The 27,531-nt window shown below is 41.8% G+C and overlaps 1 protein-coding gene across 2 annotated transcripts in view; it reads left to right on the forward strand.

Annotated features, from left to right (window-relative positions):
- The window catches only part of TIAM1 (TIAM Rac1 associated GEF 1), a 575,726-nt gene that overhangs the window by 455,238 nt on the left and 92,957 nt on the right, over positions 1-27,531 (forward strand). For both annotated transcript variants that reach the window (XM_089659507.1, XM_089659508.1), the window contains 2 exons: positions 457-669; positions 25,271-25,362. In XM_089659507.1, coding sequence (XP_089515633.1) covers positions 457-669; positions 25,271-25,362 — 305 coding nt within the window. The remainder of the gene's footprint in view (positions 1-456; positions 670-25,270; positions 25,363-27,531) is intronic.

The following is a 27,531-nucleotide window of genomic DNA, read 5'->3' on the forward strand; positions in this document are numbered from 1 at the left end:
ATCGTGTGAGAAGTATAATTGAAAACCATATGAGCATGAGCTGTGACCGGGAAAGAACAGAAGATTCCCAGCCACAGAAATTCTTTTCTGTAGCAACGTGAAATTGAAGTCGCTATCGGCACCAAAAGTTTCTCAGATGTTTTTTGAATTGGGCACCACACACTAAAAAGAGCAGTTAAAGCCAGAAAAGTAGAGCAGTGGCTTTATTGAATTCCCCCCATAATGTTGTATTTGGCTGTAATAAAATACTAATGTGTTACAGGTCCATGAATCATTTCTGTTCTAAATTAATAAAAAGCACAGTAAGAAAAGGAAATCTTAATTTTTGTTATACTTTTTCATTCTGAGACTGTATGAATCTACAGAGTCAACTGATTGTCTAGCTATATGCAGACTAATTGGAAAAATGGTCCCCAAAATGTCATTTTTTTTTTTTTTTTTTTTTTGTCATTTCAGGTTTAAAAGTTGGAGATGAAGTGATGGAGATTAATTCAGCCGCAGCACGAGATCTCAACTCTGCGATGCTAAAACATGTCCTGGCCAAACCGTTACTGTGCCTTACAGTCCGTACCTGTCCTGAGTTGGAGGAGAACCAGGCTCTGATGGAGGCACCGCCACGCCGATCCGAGGCTGATTGTAACGATTACAATCTGTTTGCCAGCAGTCGAGGTAAAGAGAATTCTATGTAATTTTCATTTGTTATATACAGTAAGCAAGTCTGCCACGAGGTCCATCCAGTCAATGATCTTAAAGAACAGCTCCATCCAAATTATATAAATGGTTTGATTAGAGTTGGGTACAGTTTGAACTTTTCACTGGGTCTCATCTGCTGTCCAGGACCTCACAGGGTAGATCTCTTCCCATTATTGGCTTGGGTGGGACAGGCTGTGCTTACCTGAATGCCTGTTCTTCTGTAGTAAAGGGTAAAACCACCCTAACCTTACTGGTTCTCAGCAAAGCCCATACAGGAATGCCTAGTCTAACCTGACTGTAGGGTTATTTGGATGAGTGCAGTGGAATGCATCAAAGTGGGACATACTCTGTTAATGTGTAGCGCTACTCCCGTAGGAGCCGCAGCTGTAGAGGTCTTCCTCAAAAGCTTTGCCCCAGAGCCAAGTACAAAGGCTCATTCACATGTTTCTTCATTAACCAGTCTAGGGGTGTTGTTTTTGTTATTTTTATTTTTGGAGAACTTGGATAGGGATGAGGGAATTAGGTGGGATAACACCAACTCCAAAAACAAGAACTATGTACAGGTGGGGACTTTAGGTATTCTTTTGGATAAGCTATGACGAAGTCCGTGCTTGAAACAATCAGTAGACTTCAGTTTTAAGACAGCAGCAGTAGTAGAAGTAGTAGCAACTAGAGAAGAGTCCCTTGAAGTAGGAGATTAATGGACAAAGCTCTTAGGAACACCAGCCGATGCCCCCTTTAGCTAGACCCACAGCTGGCTCCCTAGCACGAGAGCCAGGGGTGTATTTACCACAAGGCAAACAAGGCAGTTGCCTAGGGCAGCATTTTTTAGGGGGCAGCACTGCCCCCTGGAAGAAGGGACATATGGAGTATGGAGACCAGGTGGGATCCGAGAGAGGCTGCGGGCTGCTTGATGGTATATGCAGAGCCCAACTGTTGTTCCCGGGGATGTCCACGGCTGTAAAGGTCAGTGTCTTTCTCTCTGTCCCCAGGGGGTGGGTGTTGGTTGAAGGCTCTCTTGGGTAAGGGGGGGTGATGGGGCAGGGGTGTTGTTGTTGGTCACTGTCAGGCTTTCTCCATGGGGTGGGGGAGGGAGAGGAGTTCTGGTGTTGGTCAGAGTCAGGCTCTCTATGCCGGGGAGGAGGGGCATCTGATTTTTGTGTTGCCTAGGGCAGCACAAAACCTAAATACACCACTGACCAGAGCACAAAGTCTCTGAGATCCTTTCAGAGGTGTACTCACAAGGCCCAAGGACAGCGGATTACCCTCTTCTGTGATCCCAGACCAGATCTTCAGTAGATGGCCCCTCAGTCAGCTCTTTCACAGCCCGGGTCTCAGCATTCAAGCTATCATGTTACCCACCTGAGGCCCACAACAGCAGATGCAGCAGCATTGCCCGGGAGGGCAGCAATCCCCCTCCAGGCTGGACCAATCCTATCCAGGAAAGGACCCAGAGCCCAGTGTGCTCACTGAATATATACAGTTACCCAGCATGCCATTTGAGCCCCTCTCTATCTGGGGTAGTCCAACCACAGCAAATCATATGTCGATTGTATACAATGGATGGTTTCCTGTTATGCCATCCATTGTATACAATTATGTTGTTAGCTGTGACTGGTCAAGGCAGTCACATGATACAGATAGTGCCAATTACAGTCCATCTGTATCATGTGATCAGCTTTGCCCAATCACAGCTAATCACAACAAAAGACTGAATGAATCAGTTTCATTCAGTAACAATGATTGCAAATATAAATGAAATACATTGGTATTAGCAATCATAATGTGTTAAAAAAAAAAAAATCCTTATCACTTGCCCAGAGTAGTTCAATGTTACTATGGTAACATTGTATTGCTTTGGTCACAGTGTGCTGAAAAATAAAATAGTTAAAAGAAAAACATTTAATAAAAAAAAAAGAAACCTTTGAAAAAAATATAAATTCAGTTAATATTATTATTATTTTCACCAAAGAAATGTAGCAGAATATATTTTAACTTAAATTTATGAAGAAATGTTATTTATTTGCAAAATTTATAACCGAAACAAAAGTGCGTTTTTTTTTTTTTTTTTTTTTTTTTCAAATGTTTCAGGTGTTTTTTTTTTTTTATTTAGCAAAAAATAAACTCAGAGGTGATTAAACACCACCAAAAAGAAAGCTCTATTTGTGGGAAAAAAATATGATAAAAATGTAATATGGGTACAGTGTTGCATGACCGCGCAATTGGCATTCAGAGTACAACAGTGCTGAAAGCTGAAAATTAGCCTGGGCAGGAAGGGGGTATAAGTGCCCGGTATTGAAATGGTTAAACAAGCTGTTAGGCTGCAATGGGTGTCAGTAATAATTGAAATGTGTTTGCAAGTGAAGTATGACCAAAGCTTCTTTGACCTTACTTCTCTTCTGGATCACAGAAGTGCACTTACTTGTGTTCTCCAGTGACCCATAATCAGCGTACAGCTAAAGCCTGCTGTTGGCTGATATCACAGAGCTGATTCAGGCTCTGCAAACATCCTGACAATAATGTTGGGATCCACCCAGATGCTCGACTGTCAGCTGGCTCAGCCTCTGTGTGCTGCTGAGAGCCAGTCACTCCTGCCTCTTCCACAGCCTGGCACTCCAGTGATCAGTGGAGGGGCAGAGCAAAAAGTGGTGACTGGCAGTCACTGAGGACTGAGAATTGAGAAATCAGTGGTCGTGTGATCACTCATTTCTCAGGAGCCAGCGGTCGACAGCTGCAGCTTTGGTCCAATGCTGCAGCAGGGAGGCGAGTATGAATGTTTGTTTTTTTTACCATGCCCACTTTTCTCCTTTAAAGCCTTCTGAGACCTCTTGCAAATTGTTTAAAGCAAGGATAGGCAACCTCGGCTCTTCTGCAATGGTGAAACTACAAGTCCATTCTGCCTCTGGGAGTCCTGCCTATAGCTGTCAGTATCGCAATCCATCGCTAAACCTGTAGCTCCACAAAGTGCCGAGGTTCCCCAACACTGGTTTAAATTGACAGCCAGCACTCCCACTTCTGTAATCCATATCCTCAAGCTATGGCTGAGGGTTGTTTTGCAAATATTTTTTGCACGGCACTTTACAATATAAAGGGAGGCAGTACAGTTACAATACAATAAAAATCAATCGGGTTAAGAGGACCCTGCTCATAAAAGCTTACAATCTATTAACCGCCTCCTGCCCACCATATAAGGTAATGACGGGAGCAAGGCGGTTTTCTCGTTCTGGGAAGACGTCATATGAAGCCCTCCCACTCTAACCGAGCTTGCACACCCGCGGGTGCACGCAGCGTGGCGATTGGTGGTGCACTGTGTCCCTGGGACACAGTGAATCACCGATCCACAGAGCCGAAGACGTTGGCTCTGTCATGTGATCAGCTGTGTCCAATCACCGCTGATTGCATGTAAATAAGGAAATGTTGGTTATCGGCAGTCCTCTCCTCACGAGCTGTCAAGCTGACCGCTCATGAGGAGAGGAGAGCCGGTAATCGGTGTTACTCAGATGGGACATGTACACTGATCATCAGAGCACTGATGATCAGTGTAGCCCCAGCAGTGCCACCTGCCAGTGCCCATAAATGCCACATATCCGTACCTATCAGTGCCCATCTAAGCTGCCTTTCAGTGCCACCTATCAATGCCAGTCAGTGCCACCTATCAGTGCACAGCAGTGCCACCTAACACTGCCTATCAGTGCTGCCTATCAGTGCCATATGAGTGCTGCCTTTCAGTGCCCATCAGTGATGCCTGTCAGTGCCCATCCATGCTACCTACCAGTGCCTCCTCATCAGTGCTGCCTATCAGTGCCCATCACTGCAGCCTCATTAGCGCACATCAGTGAAGGAGAAAAATCACTTATTTACAACATTTTAAAACAAACTAAGAAAACATTTTTTTTCAAAATTTTCAGTTGTTTTTGGTTTGTTTAGCAAAAAATAAAAAAAACACAGAGGTGATTAAATACCACCAAAACAAAGCACTGTCTGTCTCAAAAAAATAATAAACATTTCATATGGGTACAGTGTTGCATGACCGTGCTCTTGTCATTCAAAGTGCGACAGATCTGAAAGCTGAAAATTGGCCTGGGCAGGAAGGGGGTATAAGTACCCGGTAGGCAAGTGGTTAAGGTGGGACAAGTTGTAAAAAAAGTTTATAACTGTTCTGTTGTTAGATGGAGGTGGATTAGGCTTTCCTGAAGAGATGAGTTTTTGGAGATCGCCTAAAGGTGGCTAGAATAGGAGATAGCTGGACAGATTGGGGTAGAGAGTTCCAGAGGAGGGGAGAAGTCATTAATCAAAGAGGAAGTACCCCCATGTCCCACCAAAGAGGAGACCCCAGGAAATGGGGATTTTGAAAAGCCCAAATACTAAACACAAAAAAAGAGAATATAAATAAGCCTATTTTTTATTTTCCAAAATTAAAAAGTATATCATCATATAAAAACATTAGATACCAGCTACAAGTACAGTATAAAAGTTCAAATAATCAGATGAATCTGTGCGCTTCGCTCAAGAAGAGCTTTCTCAGGATCCACTGATCCTTAGTCTTTGTAATGTCATAGCTGATAAACAATAGAATCAATACATTGTTCCATGGTCAAAATACAGTTGCATACCGTATTTATACCATACAATGAAGGGTGTTTAGTCCAAATTTTTATTTCCACTATATAATGGCCAGGAGTACATAGTATTTTTTTTTTTTTGCAGGATTTTTATATTTTATTTTATTCCCCTCCTTCTCTTCCTTACTTTTTTCCTTTCAGAAACCACAGAGATGTTTATTAAATAATGATGAGATTTGTGTGGTATAAATATGACATGTAACGCCTGCATTTTGAGCATGTACCAATGTATTGATTGTATTGTTTATCATCTATGATATCATAAAGATTGAAAAACAAAGTGGATCCCAAGAATACTCTTTTAGGGCAAAACGTGTTGATCCATCTAATTGTTTGAACATTTATACTGTACTTGTTACTTGTAGTATCTAATGTTTTTGCATAATATACTTTTTTTTTTTCATTTGGAAAATAAAAATAGGTTTTTACTTTTATTCTTTCGAACTACCTTTTCTTTTGTGTTTTTTATTTGGGCTCTTCAAAATCCCTATTTTCCACAGTCTCCTCTTCGGAGGGACATGGGCACAAGTGGCACCCCCACAAAAGCGCAGTGTGAGTTCCCGCATGCAGACACGCATGGTGGCACTTTGATTAATGACTATAGTTGGGAATTGTGCCAATGTACATAAGGTGACAAGATCTTCCACCTAATATTTGTTATAGGCTCTAGAGAAGTCTTGGAGACTTGCATGGGAGGAGGAGACAAAGGAGCAGGAGGTCCTAGGAGGAGAGGACAGTTTGGGTGATATTTGGAGACAAGATTGGTGATGTAGCTGAGGGCAGAGTTGTGGATGGCTTTGTATGGTGAATTTATTTGCTGAACGATGGAAACCAGTGGAGTGTTTTGCAAAGAGTGGAGTTTGAGGAGGAGCTGGTGGTCAACAGTATCAAAGGCCTCGGAAAATCATATGGAAGAAAAATATATTTGAAATATATTTTAAAAATATTCTTCCCAAATATATTGACATATGTTTGAAATACTACCATTTTGGCCATATTCAATATATTTCAAAATATATTTCAATAAATATATATACACTGTATGTTGAAATGCGTTATTACAAAATATATGAAAAATATTTATAAAAATAAATTTCAAATATACTGTATGTCTTTTAAAAATACAAATCTACATTTTTGGAATGCATTTACATATGTAAAAATATGTCAATTACGTTTTTATGTTAAAAATATCTGTAGAATATATTTAAAAAAGTCTATTTTTAAAAATATTTTTCATATATTTTGGAATATATAAATGCATTTCAACATGCAGTGTGTGTGTGTATATGTATATATGTATATTTGTGTGTGTGTGTATATGTATGTGTGTATATACAGTTGCAAGAAAAAGTATGTGAACCCCTTGGGATTATGTGGAGTTTTGCATGAATTGGGCATAAAATGTGCTCTGAACGTCATCTAAGTCACAATAATAGAAGAACACAGTCTGCTGAACATAATACTACACAAACATTAGATGTTGCCATGGTTTAATTGCACATAACATGTAAACATTCACAGTGCAGGGAGGAAAAAGTATGTGAGGCCCCATATTAATGACTTCTCCCAGAGCTAATTGGAGCCAGGAGTGAGCCAACCTTGACTCCAATCAGTGTGATGATATTGGATGTGTTGCTGACAGCTGTCCTGCCCTTAAAAAACACACACCTGTTTTGGGTTTACTGGTTTCAAGAAGCACTGTCTGATGTGAACCATGCCTCGCAGAAAAGAGCTCTCAGAAGACCTACGATCAAGAATTGTTGACTTGCATGAAGCTGGAAAGGGTTACAAAAGTATCTCCAAAAGCCTTGATGTTCATGTGTCCACGGTAAGACAGACTGTCTACAAATGGAGAAAGTTTAGCACTGTTGCTACTCTCCCTAGGCGTGGTCATCCTGTAAAAATGACTGCAAGAGCACAGCGCAGAATGCTGCATGAGGTAAAGAAGAATCCCAGAGTGTCAGCTAAAGACCTACAGAAATCTCTGGCACATGCTAACATTTTTGTTGACACATCTACAATAAGGAAAACATTAAACAAGAATGAAGTACATGGGAGGACACCACGGGGGAAGCCATTGCTGTCCAAAAAGAATATTGCAGCATGTTTGAAGTTTGCAAAAGAGCACCTGGATGTTCCACAGCACTACTGGCAAAATATACTGTGGACAGATGAAACCAAGATTGAGTTGTTTGGGAAGAACACACAACACTATGTGTGGAGAAAAAAAGGCACAGCACACCAACATCAAAACCTCATCCCCACTGTAAAACATGGCGGAGGGAGCATCATGGTTTGGGGCTGCTTTGCTGCCTCAGGGCCTGGACGGATTGTTGTCATTGATGGGAAAATGAATTCCAGAGTTTATCAAGACATTTTGCAGGAAAACGTACAACTATCTGTCCGCCAACTGAAGCTCCGCAGAGGATGGGTGATGCAACAGGACAATGACCCAAAGCATACAAGTAATTCAACAAAACAATGGCTGCAACAGCACAGAATACGCCTTCTGGAATGGCCCAGTCAGAGTCCTGACCTCAACCCGATTGAAATGCTGTGGCATGACCTTAAGAGAGCGATTCACACCAGACATCCCAAGAATATTGCTACACTGAAACAGTTTTGTGAGGAGGAGTGGTCCAAAATTACTCCAGATCGTTGTGCAGGTCTGATCTGCAACTACAGGAAACGTTTGGTTGAGGCTATTGCTGCCAAAGGAGGGTCAACCAGTTATTAAGTCCAAAGGTTCACATACTTTTTTCCTCCCTGCACTGTGAATGTTTACATGTTATGTGCAATTAAACCATGGCAACATCTAATGTTTGTGTAGTATTATGTTCAGCAGACTGTGTTCTTCTATTGTTGTGACTTAGATGACGTTCAGAGCACATTTTATGCCCAATTCATGCAAAACTCCACGTAATCCCAAGGGGTTCACATACTTTTTATTGCAACGGTATATATTTATGTATATATATATGTGTGTGTGTGTGTGTTTTTATGTATATATTATTATTATACAGGATTTATATAGCGCCAACAGTTTGTGCAGCGCTTTACAGTATAAGGGAGACCGTACAATTACAATACATTTCAGTACAGAAGGAATGTGGGGGCCCTGCTCGTGGAGCTTATATATATACACATACATACACACACACTGCATGTTGAAATGCGTTTTTTTTATATATTACAAAATATATGAAAAATATTTTTAAAAATATATTCTACAGATTTGTTTTTTAACATATAAAAAAGTTATTTTAACATATATTTTTACATATGTAAATGCATTCCAAAAATGTAGATTTGTATTTTTAAAGACATACAGTATATTTGAAATGTATTTTTAAAAATATTTTTCATATATTTTATAATAACGCATTTCAACATACAGTGTATATATATTTATTGAAATATATTGAATATTGCCAAAATTGTAGTATTTCAAATACAAGCCAATATATTTGGGAAGAATATTTTTAGAATATATTTCCAATGTATTTTTCTTCCATGTTGGAAGGTCTAGTAGTGAGAGTTTGGAGTAGTGGCTGTACATGCTGAAGTAAGCGTGTGCAAGTCTTTGTCAAGCTCTTGCAATTATTTGGAGAATTCTAGAGAGGGCTGGACCCAACAAAGCTTGGCCATACACTAATAGAAGTCTGGCCGGTTGTGCCGGAACCTCGCCGAATTTCCATCCTCTGTGGCAATCCCTGGTCGACAGAAGTTAATAGTTCGATGGACTTCTGTTGAAGGGACATGCCGCAAATCTTTTCTCAATCAGTGGTTGCAGCCGCTATATTCTGACAGTGACAAGTCCCGCAATGTCCTCCATCCACCTTGTTCGTGTGGTTTGTCTTTTTTTTTCCTACATTCAGCCCACTGGCTAGCTGTTGCCTAGGTGATCTTATTATCTGCTTGTGGCTTTTGTTATGTTCTTGTGTGGTATATTGGAGGTATCGGGAGCAATCAATCATTCTGTATAGCAGTTTCATAACTGAATGTTCTTGTGACGCTTCATTACAATGCGGGGGAAGAAAGTCCTCTTTGCTAACTTTTCTTCCAGATTGTTTGCAAGTCAGACCTGCAGCAAATAAACTGTTTTAAAGAGGACCTGTTGATATAATGCTCCAAAGATGGCGGGGTAGTGTAGATACTGGAGGCATTTTATATCAAACTAGTGCAAACTACAAACTTACAGCTAATGCAGAGTTCCCTTTATCAGGATGGACTAGTTTATAAATGTCCCTGGGTAGTCTTCATTGCTTCAACCATTGCTTCTGTGATGGATGGTCCAGTACACATCGGTGTATTTTGGACTACAGGCGGTCATCTCTCTCATTGTTGTAGCTTACCAGTCCCTATAGGGGTTGTAAACCCTTACATATTACCCAGTGAAGTCACTGGCCTCAGATGATACAGAGATTAAACAAATCCTCCCACATAAGTTGTACCTGTTTATCTATAGCTGTATTTTCCCCTCCATCCATTCAAAGTGCAGAATTTATACAGAAATTCTTAGATCCAAAAAGCAGGGGGCATGGAGCTGAAGTTACATCAGTGAGGAGAGCCCTGAAAACTGATTGGAGGGAAGAGACCACTCCCCCCCCCCCTTTCACACAGCACACAGGAACAGAGCTGAGGCTGTCAATCTGCTGGAGGTTCCTCCCTGTCACCTTTTTTTCCCTAGGTGTCAGGAAAAGTTGTCAGAAGTGATTCATGCTGATAGCAGAGGAACAAAACAGCAGACAGGAATGATACTCCTACACAAGTTGTACCTGGTTATCTACAGCTGTCTTTCCCCTAAATCCATTCAAAGTGCAGAATTTACACAGACATTCTTAGATCCGAAAAGCAGGGAGTTGAAGTTGCATCAGTGAGGAGAGCCCTGAAAGCTGATTGGAGGGAAGAGACCCCCCCCCCCTTCTTCACACAGGAACAGAGCTGAGGCTGTCAATCTGCTGGAGGTCCCCTCCCTGTCACCTTTTTTCCCTAGGTGTCAGGAAAAGTTGTCAGAAGTGATTCATGTTGATAGCAGAGGAACAAAACAGCAGACAGGAATGACACTCCCAGTGCTCTTAATTGAGACAAGCACACACTATTGAGGGATTTGCTTTGTTCATATTTCATGTCCTGAGGTTTACAACCACTGTTAGGTTTTTTACCCTAATGCATTCTAAGCCCTGGTTATAATTTAACTCCTTTATAAATACCTGAGCTCCAGGGGGAAGGGGGCGCCGCAGTGCCCTGCTGTCTGTGTTTATGGATGCAGGCAGCAGGGCTTGGAAGCAATCCAACGTGAGTGCCACTTCCTATAGGGGCACTGGATGAAGAGAAGGATCCAAAAGTGCGGGTGGGAGATCTGGTAAGAAGATGATTGGGGTCGGTTTGTGCAAAACCATTGCGCTGAGCAGGTAACATGACATCTTTATTATTTTAATTAAAAAATAAAAATTAAGCTTTACAATCACGTTAACCATATCAAGTCCGGACACTTTCACCCCCTTCCTGTCCAGGCCGATTTTCAGCTTTCAGCGCTGGCACACTTTGAATGACAATTGCGCGGTCATGCAACACTGTACCCATATGAATTTTTTAGCATTTTTTTTTAGACAGATAAAACTTTATTTTGGTGGTATTTATTCACCACTGGGATTTTTATTTTTTTGCTATATAAATGAAAAAGTCCAAACATTTTGAAAAAAGTGTTTTTCTTATAAAATTTTGCAAAAAATCTTTCTTCATAAATCTTGGCCAAAATTTATTCAGCTACCTTTTTAGTAAAAAAAAATAACTAAAATTAGTTTATAACCAAAAATGATAACTTTTCAAAATTTATTTTACATTTTTATTTTATTCTTTTATATTTGCTTTTTTTTTTTTTTTTAATATACTGTCACCCTAGTAGTACAGTGTCACTACTTGTAGGGGGTGATGAAGATTTTTTTTTTTTTTTTCAAAGGCTGTAAGAGCAATAATTTCCCCTTCTCATTGAGAAATACTGTGTGAGCTGTGATTGGTCACAGTTTGTCACATGGTACAAGGCTGTTGTGAATAGCCTTGTACCATGTGACCTCTGTGATCATTCAGATTTCACACGTAGTAAGCAATGATGTCAGGAAGTGACCGTTTGCTTACTACTATTCATGTGATCACTGATTGGCCGATCAGTGATCACATGATCGGTACCTCACACAGAAGTCCCATACAGCAATCTGTGTTCTGTTGTGTCCTCCGGACACAGAGCGCACCGGATCGCGGTGCCGCGCGCTCCCAGGGAGCGTGCACAGGCTGTAAATGCAGGAGCCATTTATGAACGGCAACTCGCTCCTGCACTGCTCCCCTCCTGCCGTTTATGTACATGGGCCAGACGGGAAGTGGTTAAGTGAACGTAAACCCAATGAAGTGACTATCCTCAGGTAATACATAGAGATGAAACAAATCCTCCTAGATAAGTTGTATTTGTTTATCTATCTCTCTCTCTTCTCTACATCCATTCAAAGCCCAGAATTTACACAGCTTGCCTGAGCTTTCAGAAAACGGGGCGCAATGCTGAAATTATACACTGCAGAGCTCAGTGAGGAGACCTCTGAGAGCTGATTGGACGGAAGGTGCACACTCTCCTTCACACAGCACACAGGAGCAGAGCTGAGGCTGTTAATCACAGACTGTGGGCTGGAGCTCCCTCCCTTGTCACCTTTTTTACCTCTGTGTCAGGAAAACTTTTCAGAACTGACTTATGCGAATACCAGAAGAACGAGGCAGCAGACAGAAATGATGTACACTATAGAGGGATATGCTTTGTTCATATTTCTTGTCTGAGGTTTACAACCTCCGGACACAGCGGGCACCGGATCGCGGTCCCAGGGAGCGCGCACAGGCAGTGAATGCGGAGGCTGTTAATAAACAGAACCCCCTCCTGCACTGCTCCCGTCTGGCCCATGTACATAAACGGCTGGACGGGAAGTGGTTAAAGCGGGATTAGAGATGGACCAATACCTTTTTGAATGCAAAATGTATGTATGTTTTTGTTTTAGTTTATATTACACTTCGCATATTTTGACTACTAAGGCCTCATGCGCACAGGATGTTTTTGCAGCCACTTTTAGGGGTGTCAGACAATTTTTTTTTTTTCTGCTTCCAAACGGCCCTTTGTGTTATCTTATGTATCCATCAGGGGCGGACTGACAACTCATGGGGCCCCCAGGCAATAGGGGATCACGTGGCCCCGTGTCCTTGCCCAAACACAAAAAAGCCTATGAAAAAGGTACCAGGGGCATCTCATGGGGCTCCCTACTGACCCCGGGCCCTCGGGCAATGCCTGAGTTTCCAAATGGTCAGTCCGCATCTGGTGTCCATGCATACACAGAGTTTTAGAAGCTATTAGTAGCAGTAGCATTTACCAAAAGAAAAAAATACCCAGGGTTAGTGCTTCCAGGAGCAGCAGCATTTTGGCAGAAAAAAAATGCTTGATTTGTGTAAACACACCTAATTCTAGGCACATTTGGTGCTTGAGTGTTAATTTATTTTGTTGGCCAGAGTAATATTTACTCTGGTCTTTGAAATAAACTAAAGCCCAATCGCTTGACGCCTGTAAATGTGCCTAAACACTTGTAAAAGCATTATACACTTCGGTACGGGCAGCACAGTGGCTAAATGGTTTGCACTTCCGCCTGGCAGTACTAGGGTTGTTGGTTCGAATCCCAACCACGGCACCACCTGCCTGGAGTTTGCATGCGTGGGTTTCCTCCGGGTACTCCGGTTTCCTCCCACACTCCAAAGACATGCTGGTAGGTGAATTGGATCCTGTCTAAGTTGTCCCTAGTATGTGTATGTATGAATGTAAGTTGGGGACCTTAGATTGTACCCCCTTGAGGGTTAGGGACTGATGTGAATGTACAATATATATGTAAAGCGCTGTGAAAATTGACAGCGCTATATAAGTACCTGTAATTAATAAACAAATAATAAGCCTCAGGCATTTTTTCTGCCAAAACACTGCTGCCAAGAGGAGGTGATTTTTTAAAATGTCCTGTGTGCCTCAATCTGAAGTCAGAAATTCTGAAAGCTGACACTCCACTAGAGGGCAGTATATCAGCACGTTTTGAGAATGCTTTCCCCTGGCTCTGCGCTGTAGCCAGCTGTTCAGTTTTAGCTGCCCTGCTGTACATGGAATTAGGTGAAATTACAGTAAATGTATATTGTATACGTGAATATCATAGGCTGCCTTTCTCTCTAATTTTTTTTTTTCCTTTTATAAAGGCTACAGAGACATTGCTGCTCAGTATGAATGATTGTGCCACAATTGTGCTCCTGTTTTATCATACAGAGGAGTTTACTTATTGTATCAGATTTTGTTAATCGTGAATTATTTGCCAGTTTATGGAACAGCTTTAGTCCATGGTAGATAGTCTGTAGATCTGCACCCAACCCTTGTGATGCACAGCTTTCAACCAGGGCCGATGCTACTATAGGCAAACTAGGCAGCCGCCTACGGCGCTGGGGGTGCTGAGAGGGCAGTACAGCCGGCCCTGCTGTAACAATTATATTTTCACTTGGCCCCATCAGTGCACCGGTGAGGAGCGGGGGGGGGCTCCTTTTTTTTTTTTTTTTTTTTTTTTTACCTAATTCGGGCGCACGCTGTGTTTTGCAATGCTGATCTGTGGTGGGCCAAGTAGCTGGTCTTGCCTAGGGTGCAAAATTGTCTAGCACTGGCCCTGCTTGCAACCCAACCTACGGCTTGGTTCTGACCCAACACAGCTACCGCTAGAGCTTGTACTCACAGCTCTAATCAGACCACAACCTGCTTTTGTCTGCAACACAACCTACTTCCAAAGCTTGTCCTCAAAACTCTATCCTTGTACTAGGACCTACCATGTTGTTGTTACAGGACTTATATAGCGCCAACAGTTTGCGCAGCGCTTTACAAAATGAAGGCAGACATTACAGTTACAATACAATTTGGTACAAGAGGGAACGGAGGGCCCGGCTCGTTAGAGCTTACAATCTAGGAGGAAGGGTTGAGTGATACAAAAGGTAATAGCTGTGGGGGGATGAGCTGATGGAGGAAATAAATGGTGGTTTACTAGGAAGAAGCAGGATAGACTTCTTTAAAGAGAGATTTTCAGGGATCGTCTAAAGGTGGATAGGTTTGGAGGCAGCTGGACAGATTGGGGTAGAGAGTTCCATAGGATGGGAGAAGCTCGGGAAAAGTCCTGGAGGCGAGCATGGGAGGAGGTGACACGGGAACTAGAGAGCAGAAGGTCTTGGGAGGATCGAAGAGAGTGGTTTGGTCAAAACTTTGGGGCCTGGTTGGTGATGTAGCTGGGGCAGAGTTGTGGATGGCTTTGTATGTTAGTATTTTGAATTTTATTCGTTGAGCGAGTGGAAGCCATTACGGTGAGAGATGCCATGTTACAAGTAGTCATTGTCATGTTACATGGGAGATGCCCCAGTGCACGTGAGGACGGCATACACTTTACATTTAATTTGGATGTTGCCGTTTTTGTATTTTTTTTTTTTTTTCCCATAAAACTGTTTATTTGGGTCACATCATAAATGCAGACAAATACAATATCATAGAAGATCAACATGACCAACTATATGTAGCAAGAATGAATAGCAATACTTTTCAGAAAATCCAATATCTTACATACATGCAATCTCTATAAACTGTCATAAAGCCGCAGACAGTTTGTGACTACACAAACAATGACAAATAGAAAAAGGCATATCGAAGAGTAGATTCAGAGGGGGATAAGAAGAAGAGAAAAAAAAGGGGGGGGATTAAGGATGGGTGTAGATGTGGGGAGAGCTTTGAGCAAATCGATGGGGGCCGTTTTAGATTTTTGCTGTAATCTACCCTAATTTTTTAAATGATTAAGCTTGAACCCCAGAAAAACGGCTTAATAAACAGATTAAGTACATATAAGAGATGCTCAACTGGTCAAAAATATTTGTATTTTCGGCCATCCAGTCCTGACATTTAAACAGCTCTGTCAGGCAACATAGACCTGTCTGGCAGGGAAAGAGACCTGACTTTTTCCTCTGCTACTGTTAACATTTACAGAGTTTGTCCCTCCCCGATCCTGTGACTGGACAGTGAGGAGAATCAGAAAGTGATTAGCTCATGTCCCTGTCACTCTGCTTTCTCCTTCCATCGGCATGCCTCCTTTCACTTGGAGCACACATAAATGGCCCCTTGTGCTGCTTCTTCCTCCCCCAGTCTGAGCTTTGCAGTACAAGGACTGAAGGAGTCTGATACTAAATCAAATTCACGTCTTTGCACTGCTTACAGGAAAAAAAAGCAAACCTGTAAAGAGGTTGTGAACCTAAGCCATGAAATATGCACAAAGCATATCCCTCTATAGGGTGTCTTGATTAAGAGCACGAAGTGCCATTTCTATCTGCTGCCTCTTTTCTCTGCTATTTTCATTCATTTTGACAAGTTTTCCTGACACCAAGAGAAATGAAGGAACAGGGAAGAGAGCTCCAGCACACACCCAGTGATTGCCAGCCTCAGCTCTGTTCCTGTGTGCTCTGGGAAAGGGGTGTGTCCCTTCCTTCCAATCAGGGACAGAAGCTCCTAACACTGAGCTTTGCAGAGTGTAACATCATCTCCCTTCCCCCTACTTTCTGAAAACTCAGACATGCTGTATAAATTCTGCACTTTGAACAGCTGTAGAGAAGAAAGTTCCGCAGATAACTTACGCTAGAAGGATTTGTCTCATCTCTGTATCACCTGAGGCCAGTTCAGCTTTAAAGGATTTCTGCTGCTGCCATGTTACAAGAGACTGTTAAAGATAACTACATGTTTAAAGAATTCTTTACATGCCCCCTTCCCCACCCTTCTGATCATGGTGAGCTTATCTCAATTTCCACTCTAGGCTTTTGCTCTAGTTGTGTGTTAAAAAGATACGTTTGCTTTTCACTTTATACAGTGCATCGGCTGCTCAGAGTGCTGAGCTTGTCCACTTTGTTCTGTGGAGGAACATGGAATATGCACTTCATATAACATAGAGCTGGAGAGGGAGAAGAGAGGAGAATTGAAAAATGATGCCCAGCATTGTAATCCAAGAGATGGCAAGCACTATAAAGTCTACATGTGATTAGGGAGGTGATCACATCTAACATTTTTTTTTTTTTTTTTTAAGTGAAGGTAAACCCAATGAAGTGACTATCCTCAGGTAATACATAGAGATGAAACAAATCCTCCTAGATAAGTTGTATCTGTTTATCTATAGCCCTCTCTTCTCTACATACATTCAAAGCCCAGAATTTACACAGCTTTTCTGAGTTTCATAAAACGGGGCACAATGCTGAAATACTACAGCATACTACAGAGCTCAGCGAGGAGACCTCTGAGAGCTGATTGGAGGGAAGGCGCACACTCCCCTTCTCATAGCACACAGGAACAGAGCTGAGGCTGTCAATCACAGGCTGTGGGCTGCAGCTCCCTTCCTTGTCACCTTTTTACTTCTCATCGTCAGGAAAACTTGTCAGAACAGACTTATGCTGATACCAGAAGAACGAGGCAGCAGACAGAAATTACACACACTATAGAGGGATTTGATTGACAGCAGCAGCTAATGGCTCCTGCTGCTACCTGCTATTTGGGGCAGATGTCAGGCTCGCTCCCCAAGCTAGGCTGTGTATGTCCATAGACACACACACACACACTCACACTTTTTCATTTGGTCCTGCATTCCTCTCTGCTCACAGGATTTGATTAACAGCAGCAGCCAATGGCTCCTGCTGCTACCTGCTATTGGGGCAGATGTGCAGGCTTGCTCCCCAAGCTAGGCTGTGTATGTCCATAGACACACGTACATAATCTGGTTTGGTCCCGCCTCCCTCTCTGCTCACAGGGTTTGACTGACAGCAGCAGAAGCCAATGACTTTTGCTGCTACTAGATCCTCCTGTGAGGAGAGAAAGGCAGGGGGGCACAGTGCTAGATCGATACAGGACTCAGTTGAGTGTTGGGGGGATATGGCACAGCAAGAGGCAAAACATTTTTTTTTACCTTAAAAGAAAAGTGCAGGAATAAAAAATAAGAGATTTTTACATACCTAGATGGCTGCAGCATTGATCCAATGCTGCAGCTGTTCCTCGCCAGCTCTAAGACTGAGAACTGAGCGATTACACGACTGCTGATTGCTCAGTTCTCAATATTGACTGAGAATAGATTGGTGACTGTGAGTCACTGCTCCCTGCTTTGCCCTCCAGGGGGTGGCTCAGGCTGTCGGGGGTGTGCTGAGAGGGTTAGCCAGCTGCTGGTTAGGCATCTGGATGGTTACTGATATCATTGTTGGGATCTCTTCAGAGCCTAACCCGGCTCTTTGGCCATACTTCTCTAATGCAGGGAAGGTAATAAGGTCATAAAACATTTTAGCTTTAAAACCACCTTAATGGCTCAGTGGTGGTCTGGAGACTAAAATTAGGAAAGAGATTCATTGATGAAGAACCTATTGTTTTATTAGGCTCACCAGAATCAATCTATTGCTGAAAAAAATAAATAAAAAAAAAAATATATATATATATATAATTTTTTTTTTTTTTTGTGGACTTTTTAATGACCACTGTCTTTTTTTGGCAAGCTCTACAATTACTTCTGTCCTCCAGAAATGGGGACGGATCTGATGTGTCAACAAGGTATACAATCTCGGAAGCACAAGATTTTCCTGAGCAGCTTGGCAAGGCAGGATGCATTAAGACCTGTCACAAATTCAGCTTAGCTTTTGATGGCAGCATTTTATTACTGTGAATAAACAGCTTTCCGTATGATTTTCCACGCTGAAGAAAATCTGTTTCCTAAGAGACCAACACAATAAAATTCATCCCACTGCACAAGGCACATTGAGCATTGGCTTGTGCGCTGAAGAGCGTGCCGATTGTTTATTGGAGGAATGCGAGGGGCCTATTTACTTGTTATGTTGATTTAACGAGGTTAAAAGGGCTGGAAATTAAAAATGTTGCCATGGTAACTCTGATTTTACTGCAAAAGTATAAATCACTGTCAAACAGGTTTAAATAAGATCCCTGTGTACGTGGGCAGCCATGCAGAACCATACCTTCCTCAATGAATATGTGGCTGACAGTGAAAAATGTATGATCAAGAATTTTCTAAATGCCAACAAAGCCTGGCTAATTTTTATTTAGACTGCATACAGTGGATTTGCTAATAATCAATGTCCAATTTTTCTAGGAGGAGGGCTTTGGTGCCAAAAAAGTAACAAAACAACCCCACACATCCCTACAGAAGTTTCTACAAATACAATTTAGTGATCCCTGTGCTTTTGAGTATCCAAAATGCAAATTAATCTGTGCAGCATATCATATAAATTCAAAGTATTTGCTCACTGTGACCCAGATTGAAGCTTGGAGCGCTGCTGTAAGCAAGGGAAAAATCAAATCCCCGTGGCCCTCAGAAATTTGGGTGCCGGCGTACAGGCTCCTTTATCCAGCAGTATGTTGCACTCTAGACCCGACTGGGTGTACAGGTACAGGTTTAGGATGGCCTCAGCCAGCTCTGCTCCACAAATAACGCTCCAACGCGTTTCACCCTGCCCATCAGGGCTTAGTCATAGAGCATCTCTACGACTAAACCCTGGTGGGTGGGGTGAAACATGTCGGGAGAGGTGCTTGGTTTATGGAGCAGGGCTGGCTGAGGCAGTCCTACACCTGTACCTACACTCTGGTCAGGTTGGGAGCGCAGCTTACATAATTATATATATTTGTTAAAACATCAGGCAAAAACAGTACACATTTGAAATTCATGAAAGTCAATGATATGGTGTCCAGGAACTCTGAAGCTCTTAGTGGATTATTGCCACCAAGTGTCCAGCCATTCCCAACCTTTTTTCAACCTTAGAAGAAGCCTTGAAATAATTTTCAAATCTCAAGGAACCCTAGATAAAAATGACATAATCAATAAGTTGTAGATATAATAAAATAAAAGAATAATGAATTTGACATACCTAGAGTATCTGACACCCAAATTTGAACAAAAATAACAAGCAAAAAGAAAATGTACCTTGATGTACATTGATGGTTGGTGGAGATGTACAACCGTACATTGGTGGTCAGTGAAGAAGGGTCCTCATACACTGGTGGTGATTGGGAGGTGTACCCTCCTTAAAGTAATGCTTGGTGGAGATGGGCCATCGTATATTGGTGGTCAGTGAAGAAGGGTCCTCATACACTGTTGGTGAGTGGGAGGTGTGCCCTCCTTACATTAATGGTTGGTGGTAATTGGCCACGCTATATTGGTGGTTAGTGAAGAAGGGTCCTAATACACTGGTGGTGATTGGGAGGTGTACCCTCCTTAAATTAATGCTTGGTGGAGATGGGCCATCGTATATTGGTGGTCAGTGAAGAAGGTTCCTCATACACTGTTGGTAAGTGGGAGGTGTGCCTTCCTTAAATTAATGCTTGGTGGAGATGGGCCATTGTATATTGGTGGTCAGTGAAGAAGAGTCCTCATACACTGTTGGTGATTGGGACGTGTGCCTTCCTTACATTAATGGTTGGTGGAGATGGACCATCCTTTATTGGTGGTCAGTGAAGAAGGGTCCTCTTACACTTGTGGTGAGTGGGAGGTGTGCCCCCCCCCCCCTTACTTTGGAGGAATATACATTACTTTGGTGATTAAAGGGAAGAGTGTCCCCTACAGGCAGCTAAAAAAGACAATTGCTGTCAGTGGAGAAGAGAGGAGAAACTCCACTGGACCCACTATTAGTGATCTAAGCCCCAGAACTATGTAGGGACCATCAGGCACAAAGAGTGCTTGACCACCATCATCATATGGAACACATGTTACTCCATTAAAATGACAACTGACTTCGGGTAAGTCATATCACGTCTGAATTTTATATCCTTCAGCTCTGAGCGAGCAGGATCAATACTGTTTCAGCAGCCTCCATCAGCCTTTTCACAAATCATTGAAATGGAGTAATTGTTATCCAATACAGCTTCTCTCGCAATATATTCAGTGCATCTAATCAAGAAAAGAAATAAGGCAGCTCATGTACGAGCAGAAGGCAGGGAGTGTCGTATTCGCATCTGTAATAAGTGCGTTTCTGCTAAAATAATACTTAAGATTACATTTTCGCATGTCTGCAAATGTCCAGTTGAGACCCAGTTGTTTTGTTTAAATGGTGCTTGGTATTTAAGTGTTGCAATAGTGCTGCAATATAAGACACTTGGAATGGAACAGATTGTGGTAAAGATGGGTGTAAATATAGACTGACTCTTAAAATAGTAATTGTCCACGCTGGGCTCTTTACATTCTCAATTGTAGGTAGTTTGCTGGAATCAAAACCTTTTGGAACCAATGTGCGTTTCACCAGCAAGCTGTCGGAAGAGCAATCATTGCTGAATACCTGAGCCAGTTTTCAGTAATAACCTTTTGGATTAGGTGTATGCTGACTATATGATTACTTGTAGTTGTAACTTGTGATTGATTGGGATTGCTCTTGTTAAAGGCAGAAACTGACAGCAAATAACTGCGCATTTTTTTTTAGTCCTAAATCTGCTCCACTGTACTTATTCAGGAAAGCTGTAAGCAAGTTAAAGGGCATAATCCAAATTTATCCCCAAATCTCTCACTCCCTGTAGATCAGGGGTGCTCAACCATTTGAAGAGCGAGGGCCACTTAAGTGATTTGGTAAGAGGCTGGGTGTCGTAATGTAATGCAATGGTTCATAATTTCCAGTTCTTTATTTTGAATAGCATAATGAAGATTTTCCTCCTACAGCCGTTGGCGGGAGGGAGAGTAGGAGAAGCTCAGCCTCTCAGCACACTGTGGAAAACCTGAGCCAGCCACTCTTGCCCCCTCCACAGCCCACTAATTTCTGGAGGGACAGAGCAGAGAGCCGGTGACTAACAGTTATCTCTCTGCTTACTAAGAACTGAGCAATCAACGGTCTTTGATCGCTCAGTTCTTGGTCTTAGAGGCAATGGAGGACAGATGCAACATTGGACTGATGCTGCATCCACTTAGGTGAGTGTGATTTTTTTTTTATAAATCCCACACTATGCTTTTAATTAACCGCTTCCCGTCCACCCTATAGCAGAAGTACTGCTACAGGGCGGCATGGGTGCACACAATCACGTGTATATATACATGATTTTGCATTTCTGGGTAGGGAGAGCACACGAGTGCCCCACCCTCACCGCCATTCGTGGCCTCGGCCTTCAATCACCGTGTCCCGGCCAGTGACTAATCACCGGCACCTGGTGATTGCCGAGCATCTCTGATGGGGGGAGAACTGTTTGTAAACAGTTCTCTCCCCTGTCCGCTCCTGCACACTGCTTTACAGTGAAGGACAAGCACAGCCACACAGTTACAAATGGCACACGACACACAATTAACCCTTTGATCACCCCACATGTTAACCCCTTCCTGCCCTGTGCCATTAGCACAGCGTCAGTGCTTTTTATTAGCATTGATCACTGTATTGGTGTCACTAGGGATGTCAGTGACACCAAGTTAGATCCCCCCCAGTGGTTAGAATGCCCGCCGAAGTTCCGCTATAAGTCGCTGATCGCCACCATTACTAGTAAAAATTAAACATTTTTGTAAAAAAAAAAACCAAGTATTTATACCTCCATTTGTAAACGCTATAACTTTCACATAAACCAATTAATTTACACGTATTGGGATTTTTTTTTTAGCAAAGACATGTCGCAGAATACATTTTGGCCTAAATTTGACTGACTTTCATTTTTTTTACTTTACAGGTTTAATAGCACAACATAAAAAAGTTTTTTTTTTCTTATAGCTCAAAAATAAAAAATGCACAGATGATCAAATACTACCAAAAGAAAGCTCTATTTATGGGGGAAAAATGCCGTAAATGGAATTTGGGTGCAGCGTTGCATGACCGCGCAATTGTCAGTTAAACGCAGCGCCGAAACGCAAAATATGACCGGGTCAGGTAGGGGGGCTGGAGGGCAAGTGGTTAAACTACTGTACCCCCTACTCACATACCAAAAACATCACCTCTGCACTATCAGAAACAGAATTTTGTTAGTCACTTTGGTTGCCTCTGCTGAGATGCAGGCCAGCAGGTAGCTGAAACCTTATATGTACTTGCCAACACATTCGTCCAAGTCCACTGGACACTGTCACCCCTACCCATAGCCCACGCTTCAAGTTTAACTAAAGACAAAAATGTTTTTTTTGATGCAGTCTGTACCCCTGTTGAAGAGATTCACCCTCTCTAGTTGTCCTGATTACCATTATCATTGAAAATGAAAGTAAAAGAAAATCCCAAATTTTTGGTTGTCCTCCAGAAAATCTTCCAATGTGGACACTAGTTATGGTGAACCTGGGATCCCCTAGTAATTCCCTAATTTGGATATGGGAAAGGAAGTTAAAGGAAATTTCTACAATGGAACTCAGATGGTGAAAAAAAAAAAATCTGACGGGTTATAACCCTCCCTTTCTCTATCCAAAATGGTTAAAAAAAAACAAAAAAAAAAAAACTTTTGCCTATAGTTCTACTTTAACATTCCCACCTACCAGGTGGTCCTTCTCAGATTATGTCCATTTTCTGGGCATTCCAACCCAGATTATATCTGGTTTCTGGGTGGTTCCATCAGTAATTATTCGACTTTATGCCTTCAGTTACGCTTTTTTGAGTTACTGCTCATGAGAAGCAACTTGAATAAGGGTGATGCTGTGATCTCGGAATACAGCCTGGAACACAGTATCTCAGGACAGAGCACCTAGTCAGGACTGTCCCAGCAAATCTGGGACAGTTGGCATCTGTGCCTAATATGGGAGCTTTTTTTTAACGTGACAATATTTGTTGTTTTTGTTCAGTAAGTCCTGTGATCCACTACCCTTATCAGACAGCAGCCTGATCAGTGACCTCACTCTTTCTTAATTGTGATTGAGCAATACATTTTGGTAACTGATCCTCACTTAGCCCCGGTTCACACTGCTGCGACGTATGTAACTTGCAATATAGGACAAGTCAAAACACATTCATTTCAATGGGTTCTATCCTAAGCAATGTGGCTTTAAGTTTCCAGAAACAAAAAAGGTTCTTACACTACTTTTCTGCGACTTTGGTGCCATTTGAGTGCCATTGACTGCAATGTTAAATCACAAAAGTCGCAAGGAAGTTTCAAACAAAACACGTAACTTTGGGGTCACTGCAGTGTGAACCGACCCCTAACCTACTTATTAGACAATGGTGAAGTAGTATACTAAATTAAGAAATGTAAACCACGCTCCCCAACACCCTATTACTCTACTTGTATTATAGATATACAAACCATCACTATTAAGTGCAAAAATGACTAAAGTTCAAAAACAAAGTGCTATATGCAAAAACCCTGTACAAATATATGTCAAACCAATATCAACATATTCTAATAAATGTGGCAGATCATAGAACACCCCCCCCCCCGGTCATACATTATAAAACATAAATATGCCAGTTAGTGTAAAAAATTATATAGAACAATAATTATATGTACAGAAAACAATATGTATATATCTTAATAGTCCATAACATAATGTGATGCAAGAAAAAAGAAGTCCTTCAATTTATATATGTATGTATTTTTGATTCTTGTTTTTCTTAAAAAAAAAATCCCCACCACACCGTGTTTATCCACCACCAAATGAGTTGAATAAACTCATCAGAGCTTCAGGCTGGTCAAATTATAAACCAGCCACTGCGCATTGGCTCTAGGAGCATCGATCTGTAGCGATGTCAATGACTCCTATAACCTCTTAACTCCTCATACATATACATGGAACCGTATAGAAAGAAAGAAATAGGGAACTCCATGTGATAATTGTGAGCACAGATATGGACGCGGACAACCATTTTGCTAAGATCCACCATCTTGTATCATACTCTGCAAATATCATTCTCTCTTTCTCCAGCCCCCTCCCCTTGCAAGGAATGAGGTCTGTGTGTGCTGAGTTCAGGAGTGCACAGGGCACAGCTGGATATGCTTCATGGTTTTAAAGCCAATTCGCTGGTTCCATGATGCCTGTCTGACTCTTGCCTTGGCCTGGTCGTAAAGCTATAAATCAGTGAAAAGCATTCCATAATATTATTAAAAGCATTCCATAATAGCTGTAAAACATACATCCCACTTGAAACCACTTTTTCATACAAATTCATTATTCCTGACATAATATCTATATAATTTTTTACACTAACTGGCATATTTGTTTTATAATGTATGACGGGGGGGGGGGGGGGTGTTCTATGATCTGTCACATTTATTAGAAAAATGGTGATATTGGTTTGAACTATATTATATTCGTACAGGATTTTTGCATATAGCACTTTGTTTTTGCACTTTAGTCATTTTTGCACTGGAGTATAGTGACGGTCTATATATCTATAATACAAGTAGAGTAATAGGGTGTTGGGGAGCCCTGTTTAAATTTTTTCATTTAGTATATTGCTTTGGGTTTCCAGAGAGGAGACAACTGCTTCCACCGTTTGTTTTTTCCCTTTCTTTTTTGGGGCTACCACCCTATACATGTCCGGTGGTGCCATCTATTTGAAGTATTTTTGAATGGTGAAGTAGGATTAACAGGTAGTAGAACTATGTTAAACAAAAAATCCCGTGTTAATGGTAGCTGACAGACTGTATCATAGATGGAATTTTCTGTTTCCTCTATAACCCCGCTTTAAATCAGCCTTGTAGAAGGGGAATGTTAAGGCTGCTGTGTGTTGAAAGATGAATGAAATATTTCTGGCTGTTTCATACCATGAGACAAGGATGATGAGTCTTTTGTTGTATTGATTTGCTCCATATGGTGGTTGAACAAAGTGTCCTTCACCAGAAATGAAGCCGTCTCAGCTGTGTTAGGGTTATTTGCCTAAATCTGTGCATTGCCTATATTGTCATACATCTTCCAGCGGTTGATGAACGTACAATACCATTTTACTTATCATGGTCTGTTTGTGAACAGGTTGCAGCGAGGATGAGAGTGTTATCGAGACCACTCCGGAGGAGATCGAAGTGCAGCTGGAGGTGACAGACGAGGCTGATGCTACAGACAGTGTAAGCATGTTCTTGTTTTTTTTTCATTTTACACGTTGTGGCACAATGTCATTGCAGATGGAACGTGCCCTCCACTGGGAGACTGTCTAGATTGCTGTTGTAATTTGCTGTAGTAGGTGTCCGGAACAATCACTTCTCTACAAATGATCAGCATGAGGATTGCAAACAAGAAGGCTGTGATCACCCTCTGCTGTTCCTTCCTTGTTTTGTTTGCCAAAACTGAAAGCCAAATGCAGTTTCTTCTCTATGTGGCAAGGCTGACAAGTCCTTCTGATGCCAGCAGTTTTATGCCTAAGAGAGGATGTCTTCTATTAAAAACACAGTTTCCCAATGACTTCCACACTAAGATGGTGCAGTGGGGTAAAAGACTTTACATGCTATGATTTTTAAGACCAACATATTAATAACATGAAAAGCTATTGTGTAACCCTGTCCTTTAGGAAAGAGAGACCATAGTCTACAAAGTGTCTGAATCTGTCTTTATGGATCTTGTTCAGCCTAGTCAGGAAATAAACAAAATATCTGTAACTGGGACCAAGGCAGTATTAAAATTACATTTGTCAGGTTTTTTGCTGTTCCTATGTCCCCATTGGGGAAATTCTATTTGCTGTGATGTAAAATCTCCTCAACAGAGACAGAAATAAAAACCTAATAAACAGACATTCTGTAGCTTATTCTTGCCCTTTCTTCAATTCTAATCAGTGTCAGGAAAATACCCCAGCACAGGGACATGAATGTTGGGATATGTTCCTGACATTCATTAGAACTGAAGATGTGGCTTGGATAAGCTATGAACTGTCTTCAAGATCACAGAACAAGTCCACTTGAATGTGACTACTAGATAGAAGTGCTTTTTATTCTTTTAATGGGTTATGACTTTAAGATTGTATTTGATATTTTAAACATCTAGTCCAGTTATCTCCAATCTGCGGCCTGAGGGCCTGATGTGTCCCCTTGCTCTTTTATCCAGCCCTTGGGGCACTATTCCTCCCACTGATACGAGACACTATTCTGCCCACTGACATCAATAAATGGGCACCATTTCTCCCTCTGACACCAACAGTGGGGCACTATTCCTCCCAATGATATCAATAATGGGGCACTATTTCTCCCCCTAATACCAAATGGATTGATGTTTACTCCCCCTGTTGTCAGGAAGGTTTCCACTCCCGCTTGGCAAAGTCTGCCCCTCTAAAATCTGAAGGACAACAAACTGGCTCTTATTTAGTCTGATGTATTGCAGTTTGCCATCTCTGAAATGTAGTTGTTGGTTTAGTTAACCCTTTCTCAATCAGTGTTCCATGGAACCCTAGGATTCCTCCAGAGTTTGCTAGGGGTTCTTTTGGCTATGAGCAATTGTCACATACCTGGTTGTAGAGCCTGATGTGAAGAGGGAGGCCTCTCCTACATCTCCGGTTGAGTTGTCACTGGTAGTGAGACAGTGGCTGCTTCACCAAGGATGAACCAGATGATAGCAGACTGGCGGATGCTTAGCTGGCTGATAGAGACCAGGTAGGTCACATACCATTTAGGAAGCACTTGGCAGACAGGATGCAGAGTCAGGCACACCAGGTCTCTAACAGATAGCCAGATCGGGCATAAGAGACAGGCAGAAGAATAATCAGAAGAAAAGGCAAGAAAAAGCAAGAAAAATGTCCCCTGCACTCAAGAGTGGTAGGATGATGTGGAAAATTCAGGTCTTTATGCGTCCATTGCCAGCACAGGCCTTGCTGTGGTCTGGGGAAAAACCCAAACAGCTCACTGTGAAAGGGAAGAAAGGGCGCACCAGCCTAGTGCATTACCCGAGAATTAACTTTATTAAATGCAAAAGAGATATGTACTCACAAACAACTGTTTTTCAAATGCATAACAATATCCAAAGAGACCATGTCACCAGGTCAACCCTTAAAACGCGAGAAGACCCACAAATTTCTGACGCGTTTCGAGGGGCGATCCCTTCTTTCTCAGAGCCAATCTTAGTTGCTACACAGATAGTCTTCTTAAAGTAAAAGGTGAGATGACATGATGTTAAACAGGCTATACAACTGTTTACAACATTGACACGATGTGTAGTCACAAAAACAAAATGACATTGGATGACATTGAATGTTTGGCACAATCCAGATTTACTTATTCTTATCACAAACCAGGGTGACCATGTGTAGAATC

This window comes from Staurois parvus, unplaced genomic scaffold (genome assembly GCF_062004578.1).
Source record: "Staurois parvus isolate SC_StPar_1 unplaced genomic scaffold, SC_StPar_1.0 ptg001162l, whole genome shotgun sequence".
Taxonomy (NCBI): Eukaryota; Metazoa; Chordata; class Amphibia; order Anura; family Ranidae; genus Staurois; species Staurois parvus.